Source organism: Didymosphaeria variabile (genome assembly GCF_027946475.1).
Source record: "Didymosphaeria variabile strain IMI 356815 chromosome Unknown scaffold_2, whole genome shotgun sequence".
In the NCBI taxonomy this organism is placed as follows: domain Eukaryota; kingdom Fungi; phylum Ascomycota; class Dothideomycetes; order Pleosporales; family Didymosphaeriaceae; genus Didymosphaeria; species Didymosphaeria variabile.
Window position 1 is genome coordinate 421,978 of NW_026611621.1, and position 19,470 is coordinate 441,447.

General features: G+C 49.4%; 7 protein-coding genes across 7 annotated transcripts; 3 read left to right on the plus strand and 4 right to left on the minus strand.

Moving 5' to 3' along the window:
* Positions 1-354: 354 nt before the first annotated feature.
* Positions 355-3,600, minus strand: N0V89_001832 (uncharacterized protein; the record flags this gene model as incomplete). The annotated part of the gene is made up of 4 exons (XM_056210643.1): positions 355-783; positions 1,184-2,482; positions 2,526-3,073; positions 3,429-3,600. 4 exons carry the CDS (start codon positions 3,598-3,600, stop codon positions 355-357), a joined length of 2,448 nt encoding a protein of 815 aa, XP_056074116.1.
* Positions 3,601-4,618: 1,018 nt separating this feature from the next.
* Positions 4,619-5,196, plus strand: N0V89_001833 (uncharacterized protein; the record flags this gene model as incomplete). Its single annotated transcript, XM_056210644.1, has 2 exons — positions 4,619-4,710; positions 4,794-5,196. 2 exons carry the CDS (start codon positions 4,619-4,621, stop codon positions 5,194-5,196), a joined length of 495 nt encoding a protein of 164 aa, XP_056074117.1.
* Positions 5,197-7,231: 2,035 nt separating this feature from the next.
* N0V89_001834 (uncharacterized protein) lies at positions 7,232-8,815 on the minus strand (the record flags this gene model as incomplete). The annotated part of the gene is made up of 4 exons (XM_056210645.1): positions 7,232-7,280; positions 7,339-7,729; positions 7,785-8,301; positions 8,357-8,815. 4 exons carry the CDS (start codon positions 8,813-8,815, stop codon positions 7,232-7,234), a joined length of 1,416 nt encoding a protein of 471 aa, XP_056074118.1.
* Positions 8,816-9,484: 669 nt separating this feature from the next.
* N0V89_001835 (uncharacterized protein) lies at positions 9,485-10,264 on the plus strand (the record flags this gene model as incomplete). The annotated part of the gene is made up of 2 exons (XM_056210646.1): positions 9,485-9,887; positions 9,936-10,264. 2 exons carry the CDS (start codon positions 9,485-9,487, stop codon positions 10,262-10,264), a joined length of 732 nt encoding a protein of 243 aa, XP_056074119.1.
* Positions 10,265-12,994: 2,730 nt separating this feature from the next.
* N0V89_001836 (uncharacterized protein) lies at positions 12,995-13,957 on the minus strand (the record flags this gene model as incomplete). Its single annotated transcript, XM_056210647.1, has 1 exon — positions 12,995-13,957. One exon carries the CDS (start codon positions 13,955-13,957, stop codon positions 12,995-12,997), a length of 963 nt encoding a protein of 320 aa, XP_056074120.1.
* Positions 13,958-15,007: 1,050 nt separating this feature from the next.
* On the plus strand, positions 15,008-15,817 carry N0V89_001837 (uncharacterized protein; the record flags this gene model as incomplete). The annotated part of the gene is made up of 1 exon (XM_056210648.1): positions 15,008-15,817. The coding sequence occupies one exon, from the start codon at positions 15,008-15,010 to the stop codon at positions 15,815-15,817; it is 810 nt and encodes a 269-aa protein (XP_056074121.1).
* A 1,824-nt stretch (positions 15,818-17,641) lies between these two features.
* N0V89_001838 (uncharacterized protein) lies at positions 17,642-18,381 on the minus strand (the record flags this gene model as incomplete). The annotated part of the gene is made up of 2 exons (XM_056210649.1): positions 17,642-17,849; positions 18,320-18,381. 2 exons carry the CDS (start codon positions 18,379-18,381, stop codon positions 17,642-17,644), a joined length of 270 nt encoding a protein of 89 aa, XP_056074122.1.
* Between the last annotated feature and the right edge of the window lie 1,089 nt (positions 18,382-19,470).

Sequence of the window (19,470 nt, forward strand, 5' to 3'; positions counted from 1 at the left end):
ATTGACGGACAATGAGTGACCATAGCACTAGGCCCACATTAACAGACTTAATCACGAAAATGGATCGGTGAGAAATTGCTTACGGGGTAGGACGTTCTTATCTAGCCTTATCAAAAGGCGAACAACAAGACCTTTACTAAATGCTTGCTTCGTGAGAAGAAGAGACAAAAGCGATGGAATCATAGAGCATAGGCAGGTCGCTGTAACTGCAGATGAATTAGCTCACAGTCACGGGCAAGGTTTACAATGGCTCCCATACTTGAGACTCGCGGAAATTTCGTGACGATGAGAGCAACAAGCAGTACCAGGAGCAATGTGCCAAACTCATCGGCAAACTCCCAGCGCTTAGAAAGGTCATGAGAATCTAGGGTTGTCATTAAAGAGATTCCGAAGAATAATAACGGTCGAATGCATCGCATAATGATGGACTGGTAGACTCATTAGAACAGTGACAACCTTATCCATGGCTGCACTTACCTGTCTAGGCTGCTGTATCCCCATCATGTCCTTAAGAACATACTTAGAGGTTGCCGCATGTCGAGCAAGGAAGATCTTCTGGTGAGCAGCCAACCAGCTGACTTCTACTGGGCGACCAATGATATCTTTACCGATAGTCGTGGGGAGTAAGAACAGCGCTGTGCTGATCATCACCATGACAACAACGAATGGCTGGTACCTCAGGAATCTCAAGGCATCGAAAGGCTGGTATATCAGGGCTAGCCCTGTCCATCCTCGGATCCTGTCGCCCAGGAATGTCCATATGAGCAGTCGCAGTGACAGTTCCTTCATGCTGTACCAAGACCAAGTGGTGACAATAAGGGAGGCTAGTAGAAGACCATCGATCAAACCCTGCATGTTAAGCAATAAGCTCAAAATTCCGCCGATCCTGAGATAACCTCGTAGAAAAGGGGGCAGATAGTATAATGCTGAGATAGAGGTCAGCGTAGGTTTCGACACGGCTAAGGCATCTTACCCTTCAACATAGTTATGCTGGGTAGAATTCTGACTAATGGTAGACGCGAGAGTAAGACATATGCAAGCGGTTGAGCCACAATGAACCATACACTGTATGCTATGATGTTGAAGTTATAAGTATAACCTGTAGGTGCATACCACGGTCCTGTCATGAGGGAAACCTAGGGTCGTCAGTACCAATTCATAATCGAAAAGTCGGGAAACTTACAGTACACAACAGCAAAAACAATAGCTCAGCCTTCCAAGTAGGTCTATCGTTCTTCATCTCTTCTTGCACTGTGACTTCGTGTCTGGCGGTGTTGACCTCGATATCTACTTCGTGGTTCGCTTCTGAGACACCAACGTTGAGGGGTTGGTTCGAACCCTGAGGTGATTGGCTAAGTGAGAAGCGTACTTTGTTGATGCGATGCATCTGGTCAAGGTCTCGGGGACCTTCTCGGAGGACCGTCTGACGGTGGAACGTCTGTTGTCTCCAGTAATATGAGCAGAGTACCGCACGTTGCATTTCAGTCTCTTCTCCAAGTAAGAGCATAGCGACTGGCGGTACCTGACAGTGGAAGTGTGTAACTGTCATCATGTAGGTGTCGACAAGGGTGAAAAGGAAGTCACCAGCTGCGGTAGACGACGCCTGAGGCCTTCCGGGAGTATCTGAGTAGGATTGAGGAGTTGTGCTCTTGAATCGCCCATGGTTGAAACCCCAGAGATATGTCTCTACTGTTGAGGCATCTGCCATTCCTTCAATGCCAATTAGTCGAGGCTTGAGTGGCTTGCCAGTAGAACTTCGAATTGAAACGAGAAGATGAGGGGCGAATAGAGCGAAGACCGTTACAAACGGAAGAACGTATATGATCCAGTTTCGGGGATCCATCGCCACGCCACTTCGAGTCGATGAGATGACCATAGTAACTGTAAGTCCCACCAGAAAAGCGGTCCGAGTCAAAGTGACACTATAGATGTTGAACATCATGAGAAGTTGCGAAAGACGTCGTGTGTCAACAAGTGCCTCAGCCTTGAGGTTATCCCATTCTATCACTGCCCCATACACTCCATCCAGCAAGATAATGTCAGATGCCACCACACCTGTGACTTTGTTGATGGGTTGGACATCGCTGAGTTTGACACCCCAACGATCTGCTGTCTCGTGCCAAGAAGCACCCGGTGATGGAGAAAGGCATATAAGGCGCTCCAGAAATGCACCGCTATCGTTGGCTAGGGAAAGCTTCACAAAGGCCTGGAAATCCGAATCTCCTTTGTCGACTGCTGGGCGTTGACGACTTGGGAAAAGCCCCATAATGGCATAGGCGATATCGCCCTGACTAAATTGGTCCGTCTTTCGTCGGCTGAAGCATGTAAGGGCAGCCTCGATGAGATGCAGTTGAGTAAGAATAGCTGAGCCTTCAAAATGATCGACGAGCTCCTTGACAGCGTCGGCATCATCCCACGCACGCTCAGCAAAGTTCCGCTTAGCCATGGACTTGGGATCAGAGTTATCCCCAACGACGTATAGCTGTACTCGGTATTCTCCAGGGCACAGCAGAAGCTCAGGTAACGTCCACAATCGAGAACCCCATTGACGTAACCATGGAGTAACTCTCCCACGAACAAAGTCGGGGGGCATCTTCTCCCTTGAGGATCGCCGAGACCTTTTCAGAAGCTGAGGGACCAATAGCGATGATCATGGAATGCGCTGCTCTGACAATATCGCAGATACGATAAACGTCATCGCTACTACTCGTAGACCGTGCAACACCATCTTCATTTCGAACGCATTCAAAGTCGAGCCAAAAAGCCCTTTTACCAGCTCGCTGCGCGGCATCAATGCCATAATCGATTAGTTGCTGACGATCTTTTCGCGCAACTTGCCGATTCGCTTCTCGTTCGTCCTCACTCGGGTAGTCGTAATTGGCGATCTCTTGTTCTGTAGCAACTCTGAACTGCAGGCGTGTATAGGAGACAAAGATAAACTCAAGGTCAACATCGTCTCCATGTTCTCTGAGATATTCTTCTACTCTTACTGTTTCAAAGATCTTTTTTGTCAAAGTCACGCACGAAACAGAGATACCTGGGGCGAATGAGAGTCGAGACAGTATACTGGTTTCTATCGTCATCATTAGTGGTAAGATCTCCCCAGGCGTCTGCTCGCTGTGGGGTAGATGACTCTGGAATCAAGTCCAGTCTTATATCAGCCGTATGGGATGGCTGGGCTAGGCCTGAATTGGTAGCCTCTGGTCGATCCGAGGCTGTACTCTGTCGTTGACTCGGCGAAACAGACTCTGAGATTGGCTGATCCAAGTTGTGTGCTTCGGAACTGTAATGAATACCTTCATATCGTTCATCCATGGTTGGCCAACTTCCTGCCGTTGCCGTCTCTGGCCAAAGGTTCTCGAATCCACACACCTACACCTCTCGTGTTAGGCGCAGAAATGTTTTGTACAAGCTACTTGATGACCTACCAGGATGCAGAGCAAAGGCCACGCGACGGTCAATCTCAGAGTGGCGGATAACACAGATCTGAGACCGTAGCGTCTCGTAGTCGTACCTGGCTCCAAGACGGGTGAATATATCCAGTATGACACCCAGAGTATTGACTGCACGCGCGATATCGGCTTTCCTAGTCGCGTCCATCTTGAGGTCTCAGGGAGTAGATATGGGTTCTCCGAGGTTTGTACTACCAAAGGTACGAGACGGTTGTCAGATGATCGCACCCGTTCGTGTTGTGAGGCTGTGCCTCTCAACTCCGAATATGTGGCCATATTCGCATAGAATGACAAACAAAGCCGTAAGAAATCTCTTTTACGGGATCATGAAGATGAAAGACATCATAGTGCGCTGTTGAGAGGAGGCGTGGTTGATCGAAGTCCGGAGGTGGCATTTGATCAGGCCTCCTCTCTAAGCACAGCCACACCCTCTGCAGGGCCGACGAAGCGACTCAATGTGGCAGTGCAAGGCTGATCCCTACACTGTACAGCATATCCAACTGTGGGCAGCCATGCAGGAACAGTAATCGGTTACTTAGTCTGCGAGATTGATTTTGTCTTTATCTTTCCACCTATCTCGTGGCAGAAGCCAACATAAGTCAACCGTGTACTTCACTTTAATTCTGCCCCGAAAACTGCTCAGCTTGCATAATTGATAGTACATAGAATACCGTAACATGCTACTAAGATAAAATTCATAATGACCCTACTTGAGTCAGTATAAGAGATACCTTCTTGTGGTGTTAGGTGAAACCTAGGGCGTCTAGGGTATTTATTCTTGGTTCAAACCGTTACCTAGCCAGCTCCTCACTGGACGATGCGAAGCGATTTCTCGCTAGATACCAAAGGCATAAGCAGAAGTCGTATTCGCGAGACTATGCTAATTGGTGTCCGTATGGCTCATCTCCAGATTATGCTGAGGGTGTCCATAAGGCTTCGCACTAGGGCATACGAAGCAAGTTCCGATGGTAGCAGAACACTTGTGCAGAGATTATTTCGGGCAAGTCAGCACTCTTCGTTGGTTGCAGCGATTAATGGTAAGAGATTGCAAAGAGCCACAGAGCGCAGCACAACAGCGCCAAGACAGGGTCCAACACCAACCTCGGCTGTTCCAACTCCACCACTACGGCTCTCTTCCATCAACATTCCACATCGCACTTCTCAAAATGCCAGAGACTACTCTAGGCCTAGACCTAGCCTCGAAAAAGCTTCGAAGACGACATGATTACCCATATCGCCTGGACTACCGGACACGATGGTAAGAGATCAAGTCGCCTGGGCGTGCCTTTGACACGTGACCATCCTCATGGATTGTAATTCTTATTGACACGGACGTACCAGGGCCGACAATGACATGTTCCACCACCTCAACAACCCCATATATGGCGTCCTTATTGATTCGATCATCAATGAATACCTGATGACCCGCGTGGGATATAACACGACTTCCTACCCGCGCACAGCGCTTGTCGCCAACACCTATTGTGACTACTTCGGCCAATTGCAGTATCCTGGTATGCTGGAGCTGGGACTACGAGTCGTGAAGCTAGGGAAGAACAGCGTCATGTACGAAGTTGGATTCTTTAAAGACGGCGATGAGGTGGTGAAGGCTGTTGGAGGGTTCGTACAAATATGGGTCATGAGAGACAGTGGGAAGGCGCCGGAAGAAGGTCTAGAACTAAGCGTGCGGAAAAAGCTGGAGGAGTTGATGCAGCCGGGATTGAAGGAGAGAAGTAAGCTTTAGAAGTCGGTGACTAGGATGAACTTGATGTGTTTAGCACTGGCTAATTCCTGAGCATCTTCTAACATTGTAAAACATGTCCAGAAGTTGACACAGTGACGTATTCTATCTGTAGTAATTGTTACTCATGACGTGGCCCAGCTTTTATATGCTCAGGTCCCGATAAATTCATTCATCTGTCTGCTCGCCTCAATTTACGAGTCTTCCTAAGCCCGTCTGTGGCTTTGCCTCTTCACCAATGCTCTTACAAAGAGAACCATCTCATCATCAGGTTCTAGCTCCAAAGCATATCGCAGGCATTTGGAAAACAACCAAATATTTCTCAAATGTCTATTTTGCGCATCTCCAATTAGCCTCAATTTTCTCAAGCATAGGTCCAGATACAATTCAGAAGCTGTTTTTCCGTAGTCGGGAACAATCTGAAAAAATTCCAAGTCTTCATTGCGGAACAATCCCAAGAGCCCGTAGACCCGATCTTTCACATCCGCACAGCGCGCATCGAAGGTCCTAATTATTAAATGGTCAAGACTCAACCAGGCTATGGGAATCGTTCCTTTTGGCCTCCTGTAGCCTTCCCCTCGCAATAATAGTATATTCCAAAACTGCAAAGACGGTCTTAATTGTCTACTCTTCTTCTCGGCATCGGAGCGCGGCCCCGAAAAGTGCCCACATACAATAATGAGATCACGATAGTGAAGATTTGCTGTGCCACACCACATGTCGACATCCTCGGCTAGAATCAATTCTTGTATGATCCACATGCGAGTCCAGTATGTGGATTGGCTGATCTCTCTAACATTCTGCGCCACGAGACTGGACGACGACAGCTCTCTAAGAGCAGCCATCTCTTCGTCGTCCCAGACGGCGGGGAATCTTCCGACGAACACTGCGAGAGCGTGAAACGCTTGCACCAGTCTCGGTGGCCCAGTACCTAACCATGCAATCACACGAAATGCTTTCCTGTATATTCCACCCATACATGCAACCTGATGGCCACGCTCGGAAAGATCAGACTGATTGATACACAAAGCGTCGATCCAAAGATACCCCCCTTGACCAGAGTCACGGTACCGTTGGAGGAAGGCGAAGAGGTTATCGCGTATCGGTATAGGACCTCCATTCAACAAGATCGACTTCGAATCCGATTCCGGACCCCATTCGTAGGACAATGCAGTGTACGGCGGGGCTTCGCATAGCTTGACTACCGTGAGCCTAAAGGACATCTGGTCATCGTTCGTCGGTGGGACAGGGTCGGCGAACGAAAGCAGTCTGACTTCGCCTTTGTTGAGAGGTGTAAAACACGAGTTGGACATGTTGTCTGCGATGTGACTTTCGGTGTCAAGTCCGCTGGAGCTAGAGGGAGAATGAACGGGGAGGCTGGGCGTTGTTCAGCCTGGTGCTGCAGCCTTGCATGTCATGATGGAGCCTAGCCAATCAGAGAATGCTCTTGACTGAGCGGTCACTGGTTGGTATCGAGAGCAATGGCATTAGACTCATCGAAGGTCTCAAGCAGACTTCGCACGTCCAACGAAAGTACGCCTGCCCGTTCCAGATTCCTTCCATATGGATGCCAAAGAAAAAAGAGCAAAAGAGCCGTGACCAGAGTGAGGAGAAACAGTGTAGCTTCAAAAATGCTGTGAATGCTGGGGTTCACTTACGGCCCAGACAGGAGCGCTGCAAAGACAAGTGCTCTGGCGGGGCATAACAAGTCAGATCTGAGCAACTTCGCCCTGTTGCCTATGTTATCACATCAAGAGCAGAATAAGAGGAGCTAAGAAACGAGAAACACTCTCCTGGCATACAAGGGTACTAGGTAGTAATCTGGTAAATTAGACTCTTATTGCGCTATTGCATTGCGTCGCGATAAAGCTGGTATATACTACGTCCTTTTTCACGCCCCGCTCGAGACATCTCACATCTTTCTCTTCTTCTGCCTTTCCAAATGCACAAACAAATGGGTATATCAAACGCCATCAACATTACGACCAAATCCGGCTCGAAGCCTCGACATCATCTTCACAACACCCAATCTAGTTTCCTACTGGGCGGGTTTAGGCCACTCTATCTGCGTGTTGTAATCATACAATCTGCGCAGCTGTTAGACTTCCACTTGCAGATTAACACCGATACAGAGGGGAAACTCACATAAACGTCTCATATCTTACGCCCCTCTTCTGATTCCTCTTTTTCTTCTGCCCGTCTTCTACTTTCTCGTAGAGAACGGGGTCAAAGCTGACTTCTTTCCACGCTTTAACTAGTGCACGCCAGTAGCACGCTTCAGCGGCACCGGTAAGGTACCTTTCTCGGAAAGTCTTAACGTTGTTATCGGCGATGCGCTTCGCTTTCTCAGGATGTGCGATTAGGTCGTCCATGGTGGAGGAGAGGTCTTTGAAGTCGCGCTCGACTTCGACGTAGTTTTGTTTGGCGCCTGAGGCGAGGAGGAGGTAGTGGTAGTGTTGGATCCACTGTAGCTTGTGGGAGACGATGACGGAGCGGCAGAGTTGGCGGTATTTGAGGGCGCCGGAGTAGGAGCGTCCTGCGTCTGTTAGTCGCTATCCCATATATATTTTGAAGGACGGGTGATGCCGTACCTTCGGCGTGGGCAATGAACATGTAGTTGCACTGGTCGACGGGCCCTAAGAACTGTGCGCCGGGTTCCTTGAACTCGGTGTCCTCCCATTTGACCTGCCCAACATCGCTCCATGGTTTACCCTTGGCAGCATCGACCAGCGCTCTCCGCAGTTTCGGGGCGAAGTTCAGCTTGCCGCGCCATACCAGCTTCTCCTTCTTTGCATCCCACGGCTCGAGGCGTTCGCGTTGTATGGCTTCGGCTGCAACCTCGTCAAAGGCGCCTAGCGAGGGCATGTCCCAACTCCACCAGCCAAAATCAGGCATCAGCCATAGATCCTCGTCTTGTGCACGGCGCGCTAGCATCCAAAGGGGTTTCTTAGGTTGCGCAGGAAGATCTTCGACGCTGAGGACGAATTCGACGTTTGGGATGGAAGGGCGGTCGCGGGCGGCAGAGACGGCGCGGTGCAGGGAGGCGAGCGAAGCGATAGCCTTTTGGCGGTTGATGTTGTCAACGAGGAATGTCTCGAGGATGTATAGCTGTCGCGCATTGTGGTCAGCGAGTTGTGGTACTGGGGCGCTCTAACAAACGTACCTGGCCGTCATATATCATGGCGCGCACCATGCCCTTCGTCAACTCGAAATCTGTCAGGTTCTTCTGCATCACCAAGCCTCTTCCCTTCCTGAAGTTCTTCGCCCGCTCAATGTCTTCGAACAGGCCTGGAAACGCCGCTGTGCACTGGTCTTCGTCCAGGCCATAATTGCTCCCATCGCGACGGTATTCAAACTCCCACGTCTCCTGGGCATGTGTGGTGTTCGCAACGATGGCTGGCCGGGTGGCGCAGTCCAGGCAGGTGCTACATTCGAAGGTCGTTGACTGTTGACAGAGGCAGCGGCCAGCGGGGAGCACTTCTTGGACGACCTGTGGGAGCGAGGGGTTCTCGGTGCGCGTGCCGTAGAGGATGCTACATATGAGGAAGAAGACGAGGGCGATGCCGGATATGAAGAACCACGCCAGACAATCGGACGCGCCGCATCGCCGTCGCAGGATCATATTGGAAGAGAATCTACAAAGATGGCATGTAAAGATAGATGGAGAAGAATGGCACACGACGGGGCGAGTCGGTGCGACGCAGCGTATGGAGAGGCGATCAGTACGGTATGGTAGGCGAAAGCAACAACATCGGATCCGAGGCGGCTGGGAATGCGCTGCTAGAAGGCGTTCGCAGCGACTTGTCTGGAGAACGATGCATCATTTTGCGAGGCATGCATGTTTCAAATTGGCCTAAGGCTCATTGCGCCCGCTCAGCCAAGGAGCGGCGGCGTTGTGGAGCTGCGGAAAAGGAGTTCGCTAGCGGGAACCGGGGCGTCTGTCGGCGCGTGCGCTACCATTTAGTGTCGATCTTGACATTCACCATCTTGAACGTCTCTGTCGACCAGCAAACTTGATCAGATAGAATGGCTCCAAATCGGCGTGAGTGATGGCTGGAAAGTCTGCGAGTTCTGCGATGCTCTTTTTCGTGCGAGAGAAATACGAGGTACCCCGCTCACCGGTCCAGGCAGGCGCAACATGCACATGTGGCAGTGCTGCTCCTTCCTTAGGTTTATATACAATCGCGGGCATGGACCCCTCTTGCGTTGATGTAGATGTGTATACTTGTCCGGGCCTTATTCGAAAACCTTGTGATAGGGTACCTACCATAGCTACGGTAACAAACTGACCATGGCGAGAACTAAACGCAAGACAGCCGCTACAGCCAAGACTGCAAAAGACTCCAGCATCAAGACCCGAGCACGTAAAGCACCTGGTAGTAAAACGAAATCAAACATTAAAGGGAAAACATCTGCCAGCAAAAAAGAGCCACCAGTAACACCCACCATTCAAACTATTTTCTTCTGGAAAGAGACAGACAAAGTGACAGGCTTCCTTTGCCCATGGTACAAGTCAAAATTCCACAAAGAAGGAGTCGCTTACCAGTCTGCTGGCCAATACATCATGGCCGAAAAAGCACGACTCTTCAGGGATACCAAGACGCTGGAGCGCATCCTTGCTTCCACTTCGGCAGAAGAACACAAATCTCTAGGAAACAGCGTGAAAGGCTTCAAACACAGCATCTGGCACGAGAGTACGCTTTCCACCTCCATAATCACATCCGTAGATTGACCAAGTCCAGAAGCCTACACCATCGCTTGCCAAGCGAACAAGCAAAAATTCCTCCGCGGCGCCAACTCGCGTCGTCTAAGGGTGAAACTCTTGCCCTTCGTCGATTATGAACTCGTCTATGCCTCTCCCGTAGACCATTACTTTGGTATCGGGATTTCAGCTGAAGAAGCTGCAAGCACAGACAGGAAGCTCTGGGGTAGGAATCTCTTGGGGCAGTCGCTCTGGTGGCCCAAGAAGAGGACCGAGAGCCTGGCTAATCCGGAACCTCCCTCTCCAGCACAGGATTTCGATGTTTCAATTTTTGATAGGCCGGGCAGTGGCTTTTGTGTCAATTGGTAGTCTCGCAGCAGTGTGGATTTGACCGGTATAATGAGCCTTCGGTACCGAGGACGGGGAATGTCATTCTTCATGACGAACTGCTGCTTCGGTGTAGATTGTTCGCTTATTTAGTTGGGTTATCGAGTTCTGACGGCAAGTCACACCGGGTAGTGGTCTGTATGTCTCATGCTGGTCTCGCTGCAACGTGTCTTTAGACCGGTATTGGGGGCACTGGGTACTGAAGATAGGGAACGTATTTCTTCGTTTTGTAGCAAGAGTTGCATGATGTATCTTGCTTACCTACCACGCGCCACCGTTATTCTAAACACGACTACACAGAGAACACAATTTCCTTTCCAATTTAGTATTACTATCGATAGAATCAAACTTTCGCCCCCAAAAACGTTCAGCTTGTTCGCCCAAGTAAAATACCCAAAGAAAATCAACAACTTGTGCCACCTGTCCCTCGCCTCAACCTCGTGTAGCTGATAACCGACTTGTAGCTCGACTCGAAGCTTCCGTGGACATGTACTGAAGCCTTGGCTGCACATTTTCTTGAAGAAAATCCAAGATATCTTGTCCGATTTGCCGACTGATTTTCGAATACATGTCTACCAACACATTCGCTCCCGTTTCGTTGAGATGGTCATCCGGTCCTCGACAGCCTGGGATAATCTTGTGATGGGTAGCCGGTTGGACGTAATAATGCTTGTGATTACAGAGCCAGTTGTAGCAGAAGTAACATGCTGACTTGCTGCATCCAATATATTTGTCGTTGTCGACAAATTCCATATCCCGAAATCTGCTGAACGTGTCTGCAATTTGTAGCTCAGCATGCACCCTTGTGACAACTGTTTGTCGCGAAACCATCGAAGAGTGAATTGGCCTAAAGAATGGCGAATCGAGTTCATGGAGCCTGGCGAATGCATGCTCGTAATGCATTGGGTTGCGAGAAGCCGAGTCTGCAGAGATTCCATGCAAGACTTCATAAGGGCTTATGCAACTTGGATGGATTGCCTTCTCGATAGTCGCCGGAGCACTGACTGTACGTATTTCTTGAACCCGCTTTAGAGAAAGAACCGTGACCATTGCCTCGACTACTGTATTCGCCGCTGCGCGCGTTGCGCCTAGGCGCCAGACATAGTGTGCTAGCCTGCTGAACTCATCGCCGGCATTGGCTGAATATCTCTTGATGTGATGGTATTCCGCATTTCTCATGTCATGACAAAGGTTGACATAGGCCTCCACAGTCCAACTTGGCGTAGGCTCCGACAGTTTTTTCAACTTTTTTCGTACGACTCTCACTTCAAAATTTAGCCGTTTGCCATATTACCAAAGCCTCATCATACCAATATCATCTTTTTCTCTGTGTCTGAGAGACATCCTGCAATTTGTTGCGTACTTCTGAACATTCTCCTTGTAGAACTGGATCCGGGGCTTGCACTGCTCAACAGCGAGCCTGAAAATAGTGTCTTGAAGAATGCTCTGATTTTCCAAAGTCGCGGTCCTCAAATTTACTAGAATGTCTGTCGCATAAACCCGAATGTCATCGCGTATCCCTTCGTTTGCGGCCAACCAGAGAAAGTCGCTATAGGGGCGCTGCTGCAGTGCAACAGCCGTGACTGTATTCCCGCCTTTCTGTGCGTCGCAAAGATACGCAAATGAGTCCAAAAAATTCCTTCTGGCCTCGCATATCGGATCCTCGGATCGCTGCCGTGGCTTATGCTTGTCCTTGAATCCTGCCAGGGCTTCAAAGAGCGCCAGTCGAGGATACAGCTTCTTGGCTTCATCGTCCTGGATCTGTTCCAATAGCGATCCCAAAGACGCAGATCCTCTTTGTACCATCGTGCGAGGAGCTCTAGGTATGTTACTGGTTCCCAGGCCTGGCCTCAAGATTGGCGGATTGACCGCTGGCTGCCGGCGATGCGGAAGCATGTTCACGTCGAAGAAAGTTGTGCATCCGAGCTGGGAAGAAATGTCGAGGAGATGACTGCGAAAACATGAAAACATTTACAGGCATAATGATGAGTTTTTGTAAGCTTTCTCGGGGCTTCGTGAATATTCTACAAATTTCGAAAGGTTTCTACAGGTTTCGGTTGTAGCCTCAGCCTTGTCCAATTGGAGGTAACGTAACATTTGAAGTATAGAGGCACTGGGTGGTCTCACTGCATAAACTAGTACGAATATAGAAAGTGGGGCTATACCGACGAGGCGATCAACAGCTCAGATAAAAGGATGAAAATTATAGCGACCACAACGAGAAATCTTACCGGAGCTTGTATCTTAGATATGAACAGCTATATTATATATACACACTACTCCGACTTTCGTATTCTTTGAAGTAGAGAATCTAAGATGGTTAGAAGTCAAATTCGTCCCACAACGCCGTGCGTCCCACGGCCCCGGGATTGACCTTAGAGAGGTTTTGGCCATCTGCATGGTTGCGTACAGGAGATCCAACGCTTCCTACGATCCCGGTCACAAAGCATGACCTAGGTAACGACCAATTAAGAGAGGGTAGTAGGATTGATATAAGGGAAGGAGCATAAGGTACGTAACCCAATTTTTATCGCTTAAAAGGCATGGTCAAGACTAGAATGATTTAATGGAATGATTCAATTATGGAATCTATGCTAATCAAATATGAAAGAATGCTCGAAGAACCGTACGGTGATCATACCGTTCACCGTGCAAGGTCGGAGGGGACCAGCCCGTCCGAATTGTTAATGGAAGTTGAATGAGTGCCTCCACTTACTCCAAATCCAAGCTCTCCAGTTGCCGGTCGATCTCCCGTGCCAACTCGAGACGTAGCTCATCAGGCTCTTCAAGCGCCATTGGCCGAGTCATAGTAGCCCCGGTAGCAACAGGAACAGGGGCAGCATGCTCGGCATGAAGACGCCCAATCTGCAGAATCAAGGCCTGAGTCTGGTTCAGCAACGTAAGCATCCGATCCGCATACACTGTAGCCAAAGCGACTTGTACCGCGGCCATAAGTGCATTATGGTAATAGACATCGCTAGCTCCCGCCAATCCGTCAGTACGCGAGGCGTAAGGCAAGGCATCTTGAGCGGCCTGACGCTCCCCTACAATCTGACTAACCTGCTGCATCTCGTCTTCTGAGAGAGAGTCGGGTTGCGATTGAAGGGCTTCAGCATAGCGACCCACCGCATCCAATTCATGCTGGACTGCATGAGGAGCAGAGTGCATAAATACACCAGCCCACTCGACAAGGGTCCGCCGCAGGTGCCAAGCTACCACACGAGGAGTGTTGCCTTGAAGTGAATCTAGAGCATCAGCATGTCGACGAGCGTCCAACCGAAGCCGAATAGCCAGCGGCTCCCGATAATTGAAAGCCATTTCCATGGGCGTGTCGCCCACCTCCATCGTCTGTCGAATGTCATTCAGAGTCTGCCTAGCGCTTAGAACAGCAGGGTCCAATGTTGATTCAGAGGTAGAATCGAGCTGGGAGGCGACCAGGGCGTTGGGTTCGAACAACGCGATCCTATCATTAGGGCAAGTTCCGCGCTTTAGACTGATGGAAGTGAACCAGGTGGTCAAGCAGGGTTTATGGAACCAGCACGAGTGACCAGAATGGTCGATCCGAACCACTTGATCCGTGTCCTCGCATTGGCAGATAGTGCACCGAAAGTCAGCTGGTGCTTCGCAATGCTGTAGATGCTTTTCGATGAAGTCTGACTGGGAAGGAAGAGACATTTTGTAGGTTTGAGAGTTGACACGAGTCTATCGGTCAATTCAGGAAAGGCTGAGGGGTTATTCGAAAGGTGAGGTTGTAGTTTCTCTGTGGTTGTTTGTTCTGGGGATTTTTTAGCAGGAGCGCGGGAGCGTATTTATGGGCCTGTTCTTCTCCAGTTTGGATTCATCATTGTAGAGACACGATCAGCTTTTAGCATTGTGTGCAGGAACAATGCCTTTCTTGTAGATAATGGAGCATCGTGCAAGGCCGTACAACAAAGGTTCACAAAAGCGACCAAAACACCAAGCTAATGATGAACACATGCCAGTCGCGTATTGCAGATCAATGCTCGAATGACCCATGCCCTACCAGCCCACTAAAACGTTTGAGAGTTTTGAGGCAGATCTCAAGAGGGTTCGTCGATAGAAATGAGTATTTCCTGACGTTGCTCAAAAACTCTCCTTTCTTTCTTATGAGTGAGAGAGTAATAACATTCGTCTTTTCGGTGTGTGCTTGGAGAGTACGCATTGTCAATCCAACTACTGTTTCGCGATCTATGGTGATACAAGCACTTACAGGACACAGGTCATCATGCTCATACTTTCCTCAGTCATGGAGAACCCTGGTTATGGAACTGCGGAATGCGCTGGTACTGCTAAGCTACGTGTTTCAAGAAGAAACTTTTGACACAGTTGACTGGAAAGTAACGGCTTGATGTAATCGTCGACATAGAGATACCCAAGGTGGCATCTTTACTGCCGACGTTTGCCCCTCAGCGGAAGCATTATCCGCAGTACTTCAACATGTCATCATCGCTTTCGTTTCTTCAGTTTTTCATGATACATCATGGCGTGCAAATTGACTTTCACCTTTTCCATGGCGCACTTATCAAGCAACACCTGGTTGCGCCTTGGTCTGGCGGGGTGCATGAATTGGTGAAAGACTGTGAGCTTTGCACTGGCCGCTTGCTAATCTGACCCGCAAGTATTCCCTCGCCTTCATAAAGACCCCGTAGGTAGTGAGACTCAAGTGCACCCAACTCGAAGCAATCTTTAGCTTCAACCTCAACCATGGCTGACTACCCAACTCGCGAAGAATTTGCCTGGTCTGGCATGGAGCAATTGTCCAAGGTGCCGGTTGGTGGCGACGATGAATGCCCCATCTGCAAGACGTTGCTCGTATCGAATGCCACGCCTCCGACCAAGACTACCTTGGCACATCAGCTTGTCCATCTCCACAACCCCCCTACCTCTCAAAATGGTGAGTCCTCAAACACTACAATTCTCACGGACAGCACTTCTGACACAGGTGTTCCGATAGTCCATGTCGCGCATGCCCCTTCGATGATGCCACCGCCAACCTTTGGCCCCATCGATATGAGTGTCCGCTTGGCCACAGAAAACCTCGTTGCGACCTTCATTCGAATCCGTGCCTGCGGCCATATCTACCACACCGCATGCCTGCGTGAATGGCTTAGTGTGCCTCAGAACAAGACCTGCCCGATGTGTAGGCGTGTCCTCTTCGACGCACCCTACGGCCCTGAAGCCGCTACTCAAATCGGCAATCTCCAGACCGCGATCACCACTACGAGGCACGATACGATCGACTATCTTCTACATCTTCGCAACACCATTAATGAAGATCAACGCGAATCGGAGCGATTGGCCGCGGTCGTGGGAGATCAGAAGGACATGATTAAACAGCTTCGAGAGAACAACGCAGTCTTGCTACATCGAGGGACGGCCGCGATGAAGCAAGTCGTGAAGTTGAAGCGCACAGAGCTCAAGTTGCGAAAGCAAATCTTGGAGGGCAGCAACATCAAGATCTATGGCATTGGCCTTATCCTGGCCTTGTTACTCTACGCATGCTACTACTCGTGAGCTTCGGGTTTTATTGGCGGTTGGGTATGATACGGTTCAATAGGGGCTCGGTTATCGTTTTGCGGGTAGGAGATCCTACCAGGTGAGGAAATGAATGGCTTGGTGTGTAATCGAAACTATACCTGTAGCAGATTAGCTGCTCATGGTAGACATCCATAGTGCATAGGCACAATTCTGCATCCGACTAGCAAGTTCCCAGCCCCGATGCAACGTGAATTCCTTCCCAACAGTGAGCTCCGCCGCCTCAAATGCATGACGAGAGCCATTGCGTTTCCTTACCCGTGATGCACGTGGCACATTGATTGCAAACTGTGGGATGTACAGTGTATCATATACGAAAGAATTACCATGTTCTTAACGTACCAACCGTAAACCGACAAAAGATCCTACGTCAGACAGCCTCCGTGATACGCTGGTTACTTCATACTATCTTCGACTCGAGGAATTTGACGTCTACATACGCTATATGTCAATTATGTACGATTATTTGCAGCAGACTCATCAGTCCCCTTCATCGCGAGGTTGACAACATCGAGACTGCTATGACCTCTCCCAGCCTGTAACGGAATGAAGGCGCAACCGACTTCTGTAGGTTATTCTATTGAGCACAAACAGAAGATGGGAATGTTGCTGCTATCTGTGCTGAAGTTTTAAGAATCGGCATAAACACTGAGTCGGATGGGTCATTTTCAACTTGCTCACCTCCTGCAGGATGTAGAATGTTTGTACCTGCCACCATAGTCTCTACCTCGTAATCTGCGCACTTTTAGCCGCAGGCGACGCCGCCTTCATATAGGGCACCACTATGCAACTGTCTGCATCCTATCCTGCTGTCAATCCTTCCACCGCGCTTGTCTTCACAAATCGATGCATACCTATCAACACGTACGGTTATCCACACTGTTTTGTTCCATGACAGGACGTTAGATAGAACAGGATTTCCACTTAGCACACCAAGCTTCGTTCAAAATTCATATCAGCAAAGAATCCTCAAATCTCCGACATCAATAAGTTTGGATGGCAAAGTCATTGAGTTGATATACTAATATTTACCACTCTCTCCAGGCGTAGGGAAAGACAGCGTAGGAAATGACATAAAGCGAATACAGTCTCTGAAGATATGATTGCGAAATGCTTAAAGAATTATATTCGGAGACTGAGATTTATGGACCCCTTGCAGTCTCCAGGGACTAATAGCTGGTCTGGTGTTGAGGGATGTGCACAGATTGTCACGAAACACTTCCCGGGTCATAGCTGGTCGTTGTACAGGGTAAATGCTGTTCACGAGCTCCACTGTCTGAAGAAATTTCCCACAAAGCAAGGCTTCTTAAATGACACTATTGACTCTATTCAAACACACAAAGAAAGGAATGTAGGGACTAGACTAAAAGTAAAGGAACATCGAAAGGAGACAGGAAGAGAAAATGCAAAGGAGAGGAAAGAAAAAGCACACTCAGCTCCCACTGCTTCGCCATGGACTGACACTATTATCGTTTGCGAAAAGAATGCCCCCACCCGACCATGGTACAGATCCCCAACCTTTATCAATTGTATGTTACATTCACTCTATTACTGGCTAGATCTTGTTGAATGCTAGCTAGATCTGTTGAATAGCCAGATCTGGTTGTGGTAGACGTTAAAATAGGGCACCAAGCTGTTAAAATAGGTGTACCAACGCATTTCAACTAATCGTTAAGTAGGTATATACTATGAGTAATACAATTAATTAAAATAAGGAGCTGTACTATGGTAGGGTGGGGGCATTCTTTTCGCAAAGCACCGATAAGGTACACCCCGAGATGCAGGACATGTATGCAAATGCACCTAAGACATGCCATACAAGTCCACCTCGTCCTCATCATCGTCTTCTGTAACATCTTCCCCGTTGTTACCTTCTTGAGCAGGATTGCTGTCAGCTACACCGGCTGCCGGTGAATCTGATGCAGTCGGCAAATTTGATTCGAATTCGCGCACGTCGACCAAGTCCTCGTCCTGCTGCGACCCAGTAGTCGGCCGCGTTAGATTGTCTTGGCTGTGTCTATAGATCAGGCGACTAGCGACTCGTGAATATGCTGCTCTGGTTTCGTGCAGGCGCTCTGTCAGTCTCTCGTTCTGCCGCTGCTGCTGATGAAGTTGTGTTAGCGCGTGCTGTTGCATTTGTCTAGTGAGCTGGATATCCTCTTCCACTATTGCCATGTGTTGTTCCAGTTGTTCCCCAGCCTGCTGCAGTGCACCCCTTCCCATAGACATCGGTCGTGGGATGTCGTGTAGCGGGTGTTCAGACAGCGTATAGGCGATCATGCGGTCGTTGAAATATGAAGGATCGCTGGGTGTACGGGCATGGTAGTATGGAGTGGACAGCTCGCGCAACCTACGATTATTGTCTTCGACTTCTCGACGCAATCTTTCTATGATAGCTTCGGTAGAACTTGTTGAGCGATTTCCACTAGGAGGTGTGAAATACACCGATGGAGGATTGGTGATAGGGGAAGGTGTAGAAACTTCTCGAGACTGACTGAGATCCCGACCGTTCTGACCGCGTCGATCTTGTAGAATGTGGCCATTCTCATGAGGTCTCCAGTTTCGGGCGACATCAGCAAATCTGGTTCGATCAGTGCCGCGTCCAATGCCACGTCCAAAACCACCTCGAAACTCAGGTTGGAAAGAAGTCGAAGGGAACTCTGCTGAAGGTGACAGAAAGGAATCGGGACGGCGCTGTTGTCCAACGTCCGGATGGTGTATGGTATTATGATGCGTAGGTGCAGCACGACAGTGGTAGGGTGGGAAGGCACGGAAAAGTATCGTCTGGCAACAAGGGCAGCGATGTTCGAAGCTCCGAAGGATGCTAGCTCTGAAAGCCGATGTAATACAATCGCGGTGAAACAAGTGATCGTTCTCTGAGATAGGACAGCGTCTGATACGTACAACGTCGGAATCTTCAGTGCCACTTTGTTCATATTGATTACAATGGACTTGGCCAGTGGACTGAGTGTTCGTTGAGCTTGTGGCTGGTGTGGAAGAGCTGGTGATATGGGTCCCAGTTGTGTTAGATCGAGGAGCTGTACTCGTATTGGTGGAGGTACTATCTCTAATGGAGGTGGCGGTGCCTACTGCAGAATCGTCATTACGAAGTGAATCACGACAAATAGGGCAAATATTGTCGGGCGGATTGGCAATAACATTCAGACCATACCGTCTGAAATCGGCGAAAGAAGGGTAGACTGGAACTGTCGGTCGTGGCGCCGGTGCTGAAGTTGATTGTTGATTTGGTACCTCTGATAATGTCGAAAGTGAAGCCTGTGCTGGTACTGTATCTAAAGCTTGAGCTAGTGCTAAAGTTGAAGCTTGGGCTGGTGCTAGAGCTGAAGCTCCAGCTGGCGTTAAAGTTGAAGCTCGAGCTCGTATTGGAATGGACACTTGACCTGATTGTCGTACTCCCTGTTCTTCCTCCAAGCGAGCCGATTCTCCGACTGCTTCCGTTGTTACACCAGATGGCGGCGGCGGAGGCGTATTTGGCATTCTGGCTTCCAGCTGGTGTGTGGAGGGCTAATTTCCCGGTCTAAGGTTTCCTGTTTTGCTGGGGTATGTGACGCGACGGAAGGTGCTTTTGATGGAAAAGGGACCGAGAGATAACGTGCTGTATATAGGCACGA